Source organism: Alligator sinensis, unplaced genomic scaffold, assembly GCF_000455745.1.
Source record: "Alligator sinensis unplaced genomic scaffold, ASM45574v1 scaffold617_1, whole genome shotgun sequence".
NCBI lineage: Eukaryota > Metazoa > Chordata > Crocodylia > Alligatoridae > Alligator > Alligator sinensis.
In genome coordinates this window covers 1,232,918-1,247,425 of record NW_005842291.1, presented here as the reverse complement: position 1 = coordinate 1,247,425, position 14,508 = coordinate 1,232,918, and the positions used below count along the sequence as shown (strand labels likewise).

Here is a 14,508-nt window from a genome sequence, read left to right as displayed (position 1 = left end):
GGCCGTCACCGCCGTAACGGGCCTCTAGGTAAGCAGCAGCACCACGTGCGAGCCCAACTCCTCCCCACCCCACCACCCCTATCCCTTACTGTGGCTTCAGTGCCAACCACAGAGCTGTGCTCTGGCTGCATGCCAGCCTCCATCTCCCCCTCCCCTGCGCAGCCGGCCAGGTGGCACGTGTGCAGCACCACCACACGGTGTCCCACATCACTTGTCTACAAAGCCCTCTGCAGAGAGGCACCCCTGCCCTGACCCCCTGGCCCTGCTCCCAGCTCTGATGTGCCACCTGGGGCCAGCAGCACCCCCAAATCAGCCCCCAAATCATCTTCCCCAGCCCTGCCCCACAGCCCCCAAGCCCCACTTACCTCTAGGATCTAGGGCGAAGGGCATGGCTCCATGGTGGCAGTGCTTGCCAGCAAAGCCCCCCCGACCCTGCATGCAGATGCCACAGCAGAGCCGTGCAGCTGGTTGCGGGGCATACCACTGAATGCAAGCCCCTCATTTCACCCCCTGGCCGGGTGGCACATATGTGGCCTGCACACAGTGGTTGCCAACTCACTGCTGCTGCTGTGCCCTGCGTCACTTGCCCACAAAGCCATTCAGGTGGCCCTGGGATGGGGTAGGGTACAGTGGCAGAGCTGTGGTGGCAGCCTCCGTGTGCGAACTTCCTGTCAGGCCAGCTGGCTGGCATGTGTGTGGCCCACAGAGTGGCACCCCTGCCCTCAGCTCCCAGCCCTGCTCCTGGGAGTGGGCACAGGGGCACTCTCCCCCCGGCCTTCTTGAGCTACTCCCCCAGCACCTTCCCTTTCCCCTGCCTTGCCCCGCCCCTTCCCTCCATGCACACTTACCTCCTGGGGTGGGTGTCAGTGTCTGTATGTCTGTGGGTCTGGAGGGCTGTTGCGAGGGGCATCAGGAGGGCTGTTGAGACTGTGGGGGGGGAGTGCGGGGCACCAGAAGCACTGGGAGAGGATGTGGGGGGCCTTTAACTTTTTATCACGGATTTTGGATTTTTAATCAGAGAATTTGAAGTTTTTAATCAGAAAAAAACAGAATCCCTGTTGATCAAATATGAGAGCTGCAAGAATCTCATTTAGAGCCAAAGATTAATGTACCTTGGGATACTACTCCACTGAGGGCCTTGTTACACAGTAACCCCTGGATTGTCCACACATTAACACCTGAAACTGGTTGTAAGCACTCATCATATGGCTCAAAGTTATGCCACTCTAGGGCAGGATGATCTCTGAGCCGTGCTACCCACTCTAGGTTACGCCTTAGTGTAAACACCCCACCTGCCCCGACTCTGCTCGCCCACATTAGGCCCACTGCCCCCACTCCCTTTCCAGCACTCCAGAGCCCCACTCACTCTCCCCTTCCCCGCTTACTTGTAGTTGCCCGCACTGTCTGATCTGGGGGAGCAGGCAGGGAAGGGTTAACTTGCCTGCCCCCCCCCCCCCCCAATGCTGCCACAGCTTCACTTTGGGTGGGCTAAGCCCAGAGAAGAACAGCAGCCTGGCAAGGCAGCCAGGTTAACCTTTTCCTGCCTGCTCCCCTAGGACAGACAGCATGGGCAGCCATAAATAAATGGGGAGGCAGGAGGAAGCCCAGGGCTGGGTGAGGGGACACAGGGCAGCGGGTAAGCCCAGAATGAGGAGGAGCTAGCACTAATACTGATCAACATCTGTACAGTACACAGTGTAAGATGTAACAATTTCAGAAGAAAATCTTCTCAGGGCACTGCTAGCCAAAAAGAATTGGACACTGGAGCATTTGTTCTGTGATAGAGCCATGACTATGAGAAATATCTATCTTGATTCTGTGGATGACCATGGGCTCTAGGGTGAATATGTTACAGTTAATATCTTTAGAAAGCATGAGATTGTTCTCTTATTTCACAACTCAACTCTTCAGCAGACATAACGTTTCAAAAATTGTTCACGTCAGAAGAAAAAGAAAATGGTACCTTGACAAGTAAATTTTTTAGATGGAGTTGTGAGAAGTAGTTTATCTGCCATTTCTCCAGGACCAGCACAACGTGCAATACCCGGTTCTTTGTATTCTGACTTAACCCAGTCGGATAGCCACTGCATGTTACAATCACAGTACAGTGGGTTTGCTCCAATAGCACTGAAAGATGGAAAAAAAAATAACGGTTTTATGTAGTTGCTTTACGGAAAGCAAAATGAAAATATGATCAGTAGAAAAAGACTGAAATGTAAATTTATCATGTGGCTTGGCTGGTTCTTGCCTTTGAAGCTAGGAAAGATATTTGGCAGCAAACTCTGCCTTGAGTTGTAGCCATCGCTCAGTTATGGGCTGATGCTAATGAGCTCTGTATCATTCCTAGTACTTAATGGACAAAGTCTGTAAGTTAACAGAAATCATCCTCAGCTGCAGAAAAAAAAAACTGTCTCAGGAAATTTAGTTACCCAGAGAATGAAGCATCACCTCTGCATTCCTAGAAATCTTGAGCCTGAAAAAGTAGAGCCCCCACCACCTTTTTAAAACAATGTATTTCCTTCTTTGAGTTCATGGCTGCATGACCTTCATAAATCACTGGGAATGGCAGAAGCAATTTTTGATTTAATTGTTTTTTCATCTGTGATCCCATGGGAAAACCCTTCCTTATGCCTATATATATAAAAAAAATCTCTGTGCAAACTAAGTGGTGTCAACATCAGTGGTGGTCATGATGGAGGTACTGCCTTAAGAGCTGTTCATTGGGAAGGAATCAAATTGTGATGCTAATTATTTTAGCAAGTTCCTTTGTATCAGCAATAGACAATATTTTTTAGGAACTGGCTAAAATGACCCAGCTTTTGTCCCTTTTGAAGGGACATGCATCCCAACTCAAAATTACAGACAAAGATCCCTTTTTGGGAAAAGAACAATTGTGAAGAACATGATCAAAACTTCTCTTCTCAAGGAATAGGGGAAATGGCTTGAATGCATGAAAATCCAGCCATATCCTGGATAAAAATAGAGGTATTTCTCTTTCTGCTGACACCGTGTCACAAAGTGGTGGCATAAAAATGCCAGCAGGTAGAACAGAAGAGAGAAATTACCTATTCAGCAGCAAAATATTGGCAAGTCTGCAGTGTTAACTATAAAAAACAGCATTTTTTGCATGTGGGAAAATTGTACAGTGCCTATGCTCTGGTGCACCACACATTTTTAAAATGCTCTCAAGAGAATGGCCAAAATTACTTATAACTGCCATCTTAGAATCAAGGAAGGGGGAAAAAGTAAGTTAAAGTCCAAATTAAAAAAAATCAATCCCTTTGTCATGTTTTGCATTAAACAAGCAATTCTTGTTTTTCCTTTGCCCCCCTTGACCTCCTTTTCCTTACTCCTTTCAAATTGCCCATCTCAGTTTTAGCATGTGCATGAAGACATGAGTATCTTGATAGCAACATTTGAATCAACCGTGACATAAGGATGACATGAAAAATAATCAACATGCTCTCAAATTTCAGTGAAATCTCCAGATGGCATATTCATGTCTAAGGACAAAGCTGGATGTAAAGCAGGTGACTGTTCATATAGTCTTTAAAAACCGCAGCTGTTCAACAGCATCAAATTCAGGTACACCTCTATACAGAGGTGTACCTTTTCTTCTATTGCAAAAAACAAAGATTCAGTATCTTCCTCTAAAACCAAACAAGCACTTAAAGCTCCCATTTGTCTGTTTCTTTTGTGTCATACAGGAAGTGAAGGAGAATAGGAAGATACTACTGCAGAAAAGAAAGGTTTTCCATGAATGCTCATGTATGCAAGAAATCAACACTTATATATGTAACAATATATAAATAACAAATACTTACAGATGTGATAATGCTGAAAGGTCATTAAAAGCTCCTTCAGGAACAACAGAAATATCGTTGCCATGTAAAGACCTAAGAAAATAATCAAAATATTGTTTTCCCTTTTCTTTGGGTGAAAGAAGTAAAAGGATTTTTTTGTTTTGTTATTTGTAATGTCAACTAGAGAGGCAAGAAACTTGAAATTTAATTTTTCATTTTGGAGGTTTACCAATTTTGTTCCGTCTCACACTGAATTGCATTTTCTATGGTTTTCAGTTCTTCCCAAGACTACACAACTGCCCACCCATGGCAGAAATGCAGAAAAAGTACTATTTATGAAATGTTTAGCATTTAACTATAAATTGTATTTAATGTTCTTTCTACTTATTTTTTCATGGAAACCACATGTAACAAATATGTTCATGAAAACAAATTTTAAGTTGTAAATTTTAATTAGTTTAATTGTAAAATGAAGCCTCTTTATTGATCAAAATGCAGGACTAATTTAGTCACACACTGGGCAAACCTATCCAACTAGTTTCTTTCCCTTTTTACATACCCATTCATTTACATATACATCTACACATACCCGTGTTTATGATTAAAACCATGTGATAGCTATATCTGTATAAAAACAACATCTAACAAAGGTTATATATACCCCCTCTAAATATAAATATGTTAGAGATATCTGACCCAATCATGCTATAAAATGGTTTCAACGTAGCTGTGGAGACAGAAAAAAAACCTAACACATAACTACGACCTTTTGTTTAAAAATGGTAGTTTTTATAGGAAATATTTTTTTTAAACAAAAACTGTAAAATGACTATTTTGTTTTTTGTTCTTCTCCATTTTTTCCTTTCCCCATTTATTGAAATAGTTTCAGTAAATCATAAAGTTATTATTTGTTTGAAAATGCAAAAAGAATTGAAATGAAACACACATTCTTCTGCAAGATATCTTGTACTAAAAAAATAAGTAGTTTTCTATTATAAAAAGTTTCAGTAACAGATCATATCTAAGGTACATATGTAGTCCTCTTAGTATCATGAATACTGAGACTGGGTGGATATTAAGGATAATCTACATATTTCCCCAAGAATAAATGAACATTGCCTTTTTTTCTGTTAGAACAAAGATGCTGAGATGGGACAAAGGCAGATTTTGGAAATGCTACTACTACATCTGAGGTGGAAGAAAAGAACTCAAAATGCTTAAGTCAGAGAGTTTGGCAATCTGAAAGAGATGGAACATCCAATATTCAGGTTCAATAGCAAGGCTTTAAATATATCAGTTAAATCAGTGATTTGCTTTCTCCCTGCGACTGGAGAAAGCAAATATAGTTTCTATATTTAAAGGGGATAGAATATGATTCTGGCAAACAAAGACTCACTGATCTCACCTCAAAAGCACTCACCTCAAAATAATTAAAACAAATGTGAAGGAACAAAGCCGTGGAAGTGAATAGAAAACAGAATAAAATGTAGTGAGTTTACCAAAAGTACACCATGCTAGACTAATTGTAGCAGGACTGTGACACCCCCTACTGGCCTCTTTACTCCTGCCCAGCTCTAAGGTACCCTGCTTTTCATGCCTGTTATGCCTTGATGCAATTACTGGGTCTTGAAATGGGAGGCTGCCCCAGGGTTCCAAAGTGAGCCCTTGCCCACTAATAGGCAGCGGATTCCTCCCAAACCCCTCCAATTTCTGCCTACCCCTCAGGCATTAGGTGTGGCCCTCCTGGCCCCAAGGCACTAATCACCTTAAGGGGTAATTTTCTGGCCTCCAACCTCCCCTACAGCCACACCCATGTCTCTCAGGTGTTCCCATTCCATCACTTTCCCTTGTTGGGGCTTTGGCCTTCTCAGCCCCTGCCCCTCTGCTCTCACTGGCCCCTCTGCCTCAGCGCACTGTACCAGACCTTAGCTTATTGGGTGCAAGCCCTGTCTCAGTTTTCTCAGCTTTGGGCCTCTGGCCCTCATCTTGTTCATCTAGGGCTCTGGTCTTGTTCAAGAAAGGCGGTGGACCCCTGGCCCCATCTCCACCCTTCTTGGATACTAGGCTACCTGGCCCTGGTTTTTGCACTCTCAAGCTATAGCTTCAGCTGGCTTAGGCTTCAACCATCACTGGTTGCTGCCTGTCAGTGCCTTAAACCTAGCTCATGGCTGGTTTAAAAAAAGTCATGTACCCCTTGGGCACCAGAGTGACCTCCATACCACACACAATAGACCCAACCCAAAGCACCAATTAAAATTCAAATGAAAAGATTGAGCACTCTGGTCATAACTAAGATTCTCAGCACACTGGCTATGTAACAAACCCCACTACTCATCTTGGGTCCCAGCTCTCTGCAAGCTCACTTGCTGCTCCCAGGCATAAGCTCAGCCACAGCCAGCTTGCTGCAGAGCTCCTCTCCCTGTGACTTGCAGGGCCAAACTGACTACTGTGGCTTAGGCCCTGGGCTTATATGCCTCCCAAGCCCTAACCCATGTGGTCATGTGGTTCCCCAGCCACCCACAAGTGTTTCTATTTGGCCTTGCTGCCTGACTTCCAAGGCAGCCTACAGTTGCTAGTCTAGCAGCTGTAGTAGTGTCCTTGTTGTGAAAACAGAGCTCTGCCCTACTGTACTACTGCAGGACTGCAAGCTCAGCAATAGGCACTCTGATGCCCAAGTCAGCTTTACTCTATCAAACTGTTGCAAACTCCTACAACTCATAACAAGCAGCCTCCCTCACCTAGAGAACTCCCTGCTGCTGTTTCTATATTATAGTAATGGCGAGCCTCTGGCTCCGTTACATTAATCTCATCACCTTTCTTTTCTTTTATACAAAATCATTCAGACAAAGGAAATGTAGAGTGTTTCACTTATCTGGACTTCAGTGAAGCACTTGATATGGTGCCACAGAAGAAATTATTAGTTAAGCTAAATAAAATGGTGAGTATTAGAAGCACTGTAAGCTGGATAAATTAATGAAGGGGCTTGTTACACATTGATTTTAGAAGATCCTGGAGCTCTTAAGCCCTGGACTGCCCACACATTGGGCGCCTACACATGAGTGCAGAGTGTTGCAGGGCACTAAAGTGCCTGCTCCTTTAAGAGCAGAAACTGCCTAGGGAGAGGACCCTAGGAGCCAGACAGAAACCCCACAGGTGTAGGTTACTGTGGGAGCAGGCTAACAGGAGAATTAATCTGCACTTGCACCCAGTCAGCTGACTGGAAGAAGGCAGGGCCCTGAGCAGATATAAACCCTAGGGACGAGGCCAGCAGGGGTTAGTTCTCTGGCAGCAGACAGGGACAGGAGCCTGCAGAGAAGAATTGCCCAGAGATGCTATGGCTGCCTGATATGCTGCATATAGGGCTAAGGGGTCTCCAGGACCTCACCAGGTACCCTGGCCTACAAGGTACTTAATACTGGGGGAAGCTTGACTCTTTTAAAGAGACAGAGCACACCCTGAACTGCTTGTATTATGTTATATCCCAGAGGCTTGTATTTTGGTTGCTGTTTATATATTGGTAGACTGGGCCGAGGCTATTGAGGAAGGTGGAGACCTCATTGGGGCACCCTACAATGTGGAGACCCCAGTGCCAGGGGGTGCAGTAACAAAGGGGTGAGCAGATCCCAACACCAGCAGGCGCAGTGCCAGGGGGCGCAGTGGCAAAGAGGGTGAGCAAGCCCCACCGCCAGTGTGGGCGTAGAGACAGGGCTGCGGAGAGCCTGGTGATGACAGGAGGCTGAACTAGACTAAGGCCTCAGAGGGATAACGTTTAAATACCATCTATGAGGCTTGGGGTGTGGTAAAGTGGTGGTTTTGGAGCCACACATCTAGCCCATAAAGCTGAGGGTGTCCCGTGAGGCATCCATTTCGAGCGGGACCCAAAAGGGGTCCAAGAACCCACAGGGTTCAGTAGGGTCCATCAGGACTGTGTCCAAACACAAACTCGAGGGCAGCCTCCCTATTTATTATAATTACCAGCAAGACATGGCAGGCGAGGGAAAGGGTGCTTGTTGGGCAAGACTGACATGCACACGGAGCCCTAGAGGCATCACGGCCATCCCTGGGGACCCCATCCCATGACATAGTGCTAAGAGCAGGGAGTGTAGAGTGCATTCGAACAGACTTGATTGAGATCCAGCAGACTCCTGTGTCTGATGTATCAGCATAGCTGCGCTAAAAAATAGTGCCGGGGGTACTTGGACTAAAGCTCGTCAAACTTCATATAGATTCACAGACATTAGGGTCAGAAGGAACCTCAGTAGGTCATCGAGTCCGACCCCCTGCCCTGGGCAGAAAAGAGCGCTGGGGTCAGATGACCTCAGCTAGGTGCTTGTCCAGTCTCCTCTTGAAGATCCCCAAGGTAGGAGACTGCACCACCTCCCTGGGAAGCCCATTCCAGATTCTACCTTGTTCTCCTTTGACAAAGTAACTGCGTGGGTGGATGAAGGTAATGCTGTAGATATAGGACATCTGGACTTCAGCAAGGCTTTTGATAAGGTCCCACAGAACCTTCTCATAAATAAATTGGCGAAATGTGGGCTAGATAAAATTACTACAAGGTGGATAACTGGCTCAACAGCTGCAGGCAAAGGCTAATTAGTAGTGGGCCCATGTCAGAATGGCAGGACGTTCTGAGTTGGGGTGCACTGATACAGAATTTTTTTGGCTGATTATTAACCATATTGGCCGACACCAATTCAATTGTGAATATGCAGTCTGTGCTCATCCAGAGAGTGGGGGGGGGAGCTCCCAGCACTGCACACACCCCTGGGGGAGGCATGGGGGGCATGTGTCCCCTGGATTTGTGCGCAGGGTTAGAACAGGCTGTCCGCTGTGGGCTGGGGCCAAGGGCTGTGCTGGTCTCTTCCTAGTGGGGAGGGCTGGGCTGCGGCTATGCTCAGGGTGGGTGGCAGTGGAGGCACTGGGAGGGGGGGATGTAAGGGAATATGGTGAGTTCTGGGGTGGCTGTAGCCCACCCCGTAACTCCCCCCCCCCCCCAGCATTGCTGCCACCTGCCCCAAGCACAGCCCCAGCCCAGCCCTCCTGCCAGGAAGAGGTCAGTGCAGCCCCTGGCTCCAGCCCGCCCTTGCCCCGCACACAAATCCAGGGGGCACATGCTTCCCATGCCTCCCCCCAAGGTGTGTGCAGTGGCAAGAGCTCCCCAGATGAGCTGTCCGTGAATCTCTCTCACATTGGCTGGGCAGCGCCTACCCCTGCCCCAGCCCCACTCCCTCACTCACTGTGGGGGCCTTGATCTGAACCCCCATGCCCCTTCTCTTCCCCAGACTTACTGGCCAAATGCTGCTTTTCAAGCTGCCGGGCTTCACTCCGGGCTATGTGCGTGCTGCAGTTGCGTCCATGGACATGGCATTTATTGGTGACATTATTGGCTACATCAGCCAAAAAAAGCTGATTGCTGATAATGTCAATTTTACTCTTATCAGTGCCAATACAATATGAACCGATATATCAGTGCACCTCAGGTTTTGAGAGGAGTCCCACAAGGGGTCTATCCTGGGCCTGGTGCTGTTCAATGTGTTTATTAAAGATTTGGATGCTGACATAGAAAGCTTCTTGAGCAGTTTGCAGACATGAAACTGGGAAGGACTGTAAACATGTTGGAGGTTACAAGCACAATTCAGAAGGATCTTAGAAAGGTAGGCTAGAGCTAAGAGAATGAAGTTCAATGCAGACAAATGCAAGGTGTCACTCAATACGAGTCTGCACTGTGATGCATCTGTACACAAGACAAATGCAGTTTTGAGATGCAGAAGCATTAGGTGCAAGACATGAAAAGTGACAGTGCCTCTCTACTTGGCACCTGCTTAGGCCTTATCTGGAGTACTGTATGCAGTTCTGGGTTCCACATTTTAAATAGGACATGGAGAAATTAGAGGGTCCAGAGGTGGACAACTAAGACAATAAAGTGATTGGAAAGCAAGTCTTATGAGGGGATATGGAAAGAGTTAGGTATTCTCAGCTTGTAGAAAAGGTGGTTAAAAGGGGACATGATAGGCTTCAAATACTTGAAGGGCTTCCATAAAGAAGAGGGAAAGTGCCTTTTCTCATTTGCTGCAGAGAGGAGGACAGCGACAAATGGCTTGAAGTTGCAGCAAAGTAAATTTAGATTGGATATCCAGAAAAAAACTTCTTCACTGTTAGAATAGTAAGGCAGTACAAGAGACTGCCAAAGGAATTGCTGGACTCTCTATCACAGTGTTCAAGAAGAAGATGGAGAGCCACTGGTTGGGGATGATCTAGACAGAGTTTTATCTGTGTTCTTCTATGGGTATTTTCCCATGCTACTGGGCTTTGCTAGTTGCCTCCACCCCACCCTTTCTCCAGCGTGTTTCAGGGTGTTTTAAGGCTTCCTCAGAGGCATTGGTTGTTGGCTACAGGCAAGGCAGGGGACTTTGACTGGGATGTGCTAATGCTCCTGCTGTAACCAAAGCCAGACACTCCTGGCTAGACAGTCCTCTTGGGGTCAGGCTGATTGCCATATCTGGGGTCAAGAAGGAATTTCACCCCAGGGTCTGACTGGAATGGATTGTGGGATTTTTTTGACTTGCTCTATAGCAGGGGACATGGCCCTCTACCCAGGATCTCTTGGGCATATATTGACAACATTTTATAGAAGCAGGATTTTGGCTACTGTGGTTACCCTGCTTTACCTGTGGCAGGCTAGGGTGTTAGGTCTGTGTTGTATTGGGGGTGATATTAGTCTTTTGTAGAGCTTAGATTATGTATTGTATATAGGATGCTTTGGATAGGGCTGATCCTGTCTCAGGCAGGGGGCTGGACTAGATGACCTCTGGAGGTCCCTTCCAGCCCTACTTCTCTATGATCTATGATATAGAGACAGGTTATTTCAGGAAAGAGAGGCAGATAATTTTTTCTTACAAGTGAGGCAAACTTTTTAGGTCATCCCCCACTCACTCCCCTTAATCCTTGTAATATAAACAAGCTTCAACTTCCCTTGTGACAGGCATATCTAATATGCGACCCAAGCAAATATAATTAGTTTCTGAATAACCAGCCCTGCCTAAATAAAACTAGTTCTGTAGTTTATAAAGTTTATGCTACTTGGTCACCTTGAGATTCATCTGCCCAGGCACACTTCTTCATTGAGTGAATGCCAGCAACAATCCACAAGCTAAAATTGATGCACTTAAAGTTTTCAAAAAAACATTAAGTAGCACAATATTTTTGATGACTATTCAAAAAGTTTCAAAAGATACTAGTTCCCCATGGGTTTTTCAGTCTGCTGCACATGAGAAGTTTAACAAAACAAACAAACAAACCCAAAAACAAGAACAGAAAACATCAAACAAAGAAACAAACGAAAAAACCTCACACTACTTACAACAACCTAAGCGACTTCAACCCATCAAATGTCCGTGCAGGGATACACCGCAGACGGTTGTAACTAAGAATTCTGAAAGCATAGAATATATTGTAAGCAAGTAAAACAAAAACTATACACAATGTAGAGCATCTTTTGAAATTATACCCAGTTAGAGAACAGTTAATTTACAGCCTACAAACCAAGCAAGTTTTAATGTCAACTGGTTGCTTTTTCTTTTCAAGACAATGACCACAGTAATCTTTTCAAACATTCATTGTTATATATTTAAAACTTACAAGGTGAGCAGCTGAGTCATGTTGCTGAAGCTCTGATTAGAAAGAGTGCTGATTCTGTTGTTACTTAAATCTCTACAAAAAATAAATTCACAAGTTCAGTCCTTGTGATTGCACAAATCCTGAAACACCATACTCTAGATCTGAAATTACCTTTTTTATTAGTAGAGGTAGTATTGTTACTGATATCAATATTTAAAACAACATATGTTTTATTGTCACATGCCACATACAAGCCAAGCAAGTGTTTTACTCTGCAAAATGGAAAGCACTCTCATTTCAACAAAGGAAAAAAAGCAAAGCAATGCAGTCTTCTAATTCATATACAATGCAAATGTCCATCATGCTACTCAAGTAAGACCCTTAACATAGTTCAGCAGTGAACCTAATATTAGTCTTGTGAATGAAGATCTGAGATGTTTTGAAATGGGGATCTTTCTAGCCATCTCCCTAATAACATCTGAATAAATATTACTTGACATCTAATGTGTATGCTGCTCTAAAACATAGAGGAAACCACAAGAAAGTTAACAATCTTCCCCCCATCACTATGTTCAACAAGGTGCTATGTCCCTCAACTTGTGGCTGTGTCCGCTGCATCTGTAAAGTGAAAAATCTTCAGTTTGTATGTAGGAGGAACAATTTAAGTTCTTCTGGTTGCTAAATAACTAATGATTAATGTCCTTTCAGCTTTAAATGTAAGGCTTAGGTTTGAAGAGGACTGTACTTGGTATAAAGAAAGTTTGGAAAAAATATGCTGGAGGGAAACTTGAATTAGTTCTACTTTCCGAAAATACTGTTTTTCTTGAGTTTTAACATGTTAATTGTGCCATAAATGTAATGTCTGCCAGGGCCCTTGGCCTTGTGTACCTTAACTGTATATCAAATTGGAAGAAATAACTCATGCCTCCCTCAAACGAGTTGGTGAAATGATAATGCGATAAAGATTGTATGATAATTTTTATCTAGGTTAAAAATAAACCCAACACAGGTCTATGAACAAAGATTACTTAAATAATGTGGTTCTTTTATAATGCACGTGAGAAAAGAAAGGTACTTAGAGATACTCTTTAACAGCAAAGGAATTTGTTAAAAACATAATAATACTGTGTGTGCTACCTTTGGAATCTTCTATTAGAATCTTAGATGACTAATGTAAACTTTATTTACTGAACTTTTTGTGTTTGTGCTTTGTATTTGTAATCAGTCAAAATTATTTATTAAAATACAGACCTTTGTGACTAACTCCATTATTCCTATACTGAAATCTGTATTTATTTTATAAACAGTCATCACTATCTATGCTTTTGCCGGAAGCCTTCCTAATGAAGAGTGGGGTATCACTACTGCAAGTGATCACAACTTCATAAGTTCATGACACAAGAGAATTTATCATTATGGCATGAAAAACTGTGGTCCTTGCAGGGCCTCCTATCTCATTCATGGAACAAATTCACAAATGCTGTAGGTCTCCAGTGTATATATTTGAGAATGCTATAATTTATTCTGACAGGGTTTGGAAAGTCTGTGGGGAAAAAAAAAATCTCTTTCTACATTTGAAAAAGTGAAATGCACTGCAATGTAGATGGAAAACCATTTCAATTGTCTTGATAGAGGGCTCTAAATCCTCCCCAAATTTTAATGTCTGACTGTATTTAAGCCTAAACTTGCTTTAAAAATATGGGGTAGATGCCAAGTTGGTGTAAACTGTTACAGCTCTACTTAAGTCAATAGGTCTATAATATTTTACACCAGCTGAAAACCTCTCTCTCTCACAAAACCCTTCTGAGGCACCTAAATAGTATCAGTTCTGTTTTATGAATTAGCTGATGCCTAGAGAGGTTAGTGACTTGGTCAAAATCACTCAGTGAGTCAGCAGCAGAGCTGGAAATAACCATGAAAAGTTTTAACTAAGCTTTCTTCTCCAGGCATTAAACCATTGATCATATGGGGCTATATTAAATGCATGTACTGTTCTTGTTTCAAACAAACAGTAGAATATTTTCTCTATAATTGAAATCATTTCAGTGCCTTGGTGGAGGGTAACTGCATATCTGTGTAATAAGCTATTAGTTACTCTAATGCACATTTCGTGAGGTTCTGAATTCCCTTTTGGGTTTACTGTAGTACCTGCCTATTTACTTTGCAATGAAGTGTGCTGTGACCAGCAGCATAAAAATATCCTCATTTATAAAACATGCCTTGGAGTTATACTTGCTAAAAGGTCCACTACATTTTATGTTTTTCTTGTAACTATTACATTAAATGGAAGAGTAGTTTTTCGATCAACCAGCATTGAAAGATGCTCTAAAGGTACTTACATAAGTGTCAAATGCTTGTAGTTAGACAGTTCTTTGGGAACAAGGGTAAATTGGTTTCCATCCAAATAACTACAATAGAAAAATTAAGTATTATTCTTTAATTTAAAGTGAAGACAAAAATGTTACAGTAAAACAATAAATAAGGACAAGTAATTTATAGGCACAGTTATTTACAACTTTCCTCCTTTAGCATCAGGATAGCAGGATGGCTGAGGGCCAGCTGCCTGAGTCTGATATATGCATCCAAAACAATAATAATAAAAAAAACCACTTAGCCCTTTATAGTGCCATTTAAAAAAACCTGATCGGTATTGTTATTACCATTTTACAGACAGGGCAAATAAAAACAAATTCTAACTCCATAAGTAATTTACTGTGAATCAATAGAGTCTGAATTAAATTAAGTAAGAATAGGAATTGACAGCAAAAAGCTACATCAGTGGCTTTCAACCTGTGGTCTATGGACCCCTGGGGGTCTACAGACTATGTCTAAGGGGTTACCAAAAATGACTACGATCAATTAAATGCATGTGAATACCCACATTTAAAATTCAAAGGGGTCTGCACCTCCATTTGACATTTTTTTTTAGGGGTCCACAAATGAAAAAAGGTTGAGAACCACTGAGCTACATTATCTCCATTTTGCCCTTTGGAATGAATATGGGTAGATGTCAATCATATACAGCCAAACAAGGTAGTAATGAAAAATTTTATTGAGGTAGGTGCTTTTGGGGCCAAGTGGAGGG

The 14,508-nt window shown here is 43.4% G+C and overlaps 1 protein-coding gene across 1 annotated transcript in view; it reads right to left on the bottom strand.

Annotated features, from left to right (window-relative positions):
* SLIT2 (slit guidance ligand 2) overlaps positions 1–14,508 on the bottom strand; it is a 469,229-nt gene that overhangs the window by 54,172 nt on the left and 400,549 nt on the right. The window contains exons 21-25 of the mRNA XM_025209503.1: positions 13,763–13,831; positions 11,445–11,516; positions 11,167–11,238; positions 3,825–3,896; positions 1,964–2,127 (exon numbers count right to left, since the gene is read on the bottom strand). Of these exons, the coding sequence (XP_025065288.1) occupies positions 1,964–2,127; positions 3,825–3,896; positions 11,167–11,238; positions 11,445–11,516; positions 13,763–13,831 (449 nt within the window). The remainder of the gene's footprint in view (positions 1–1,963; positions 2,128–3,824; positions 3,897–11,166; positions 11,239–11,444; positions 11,517–13,762; positions 13,832–14,508) is intronic.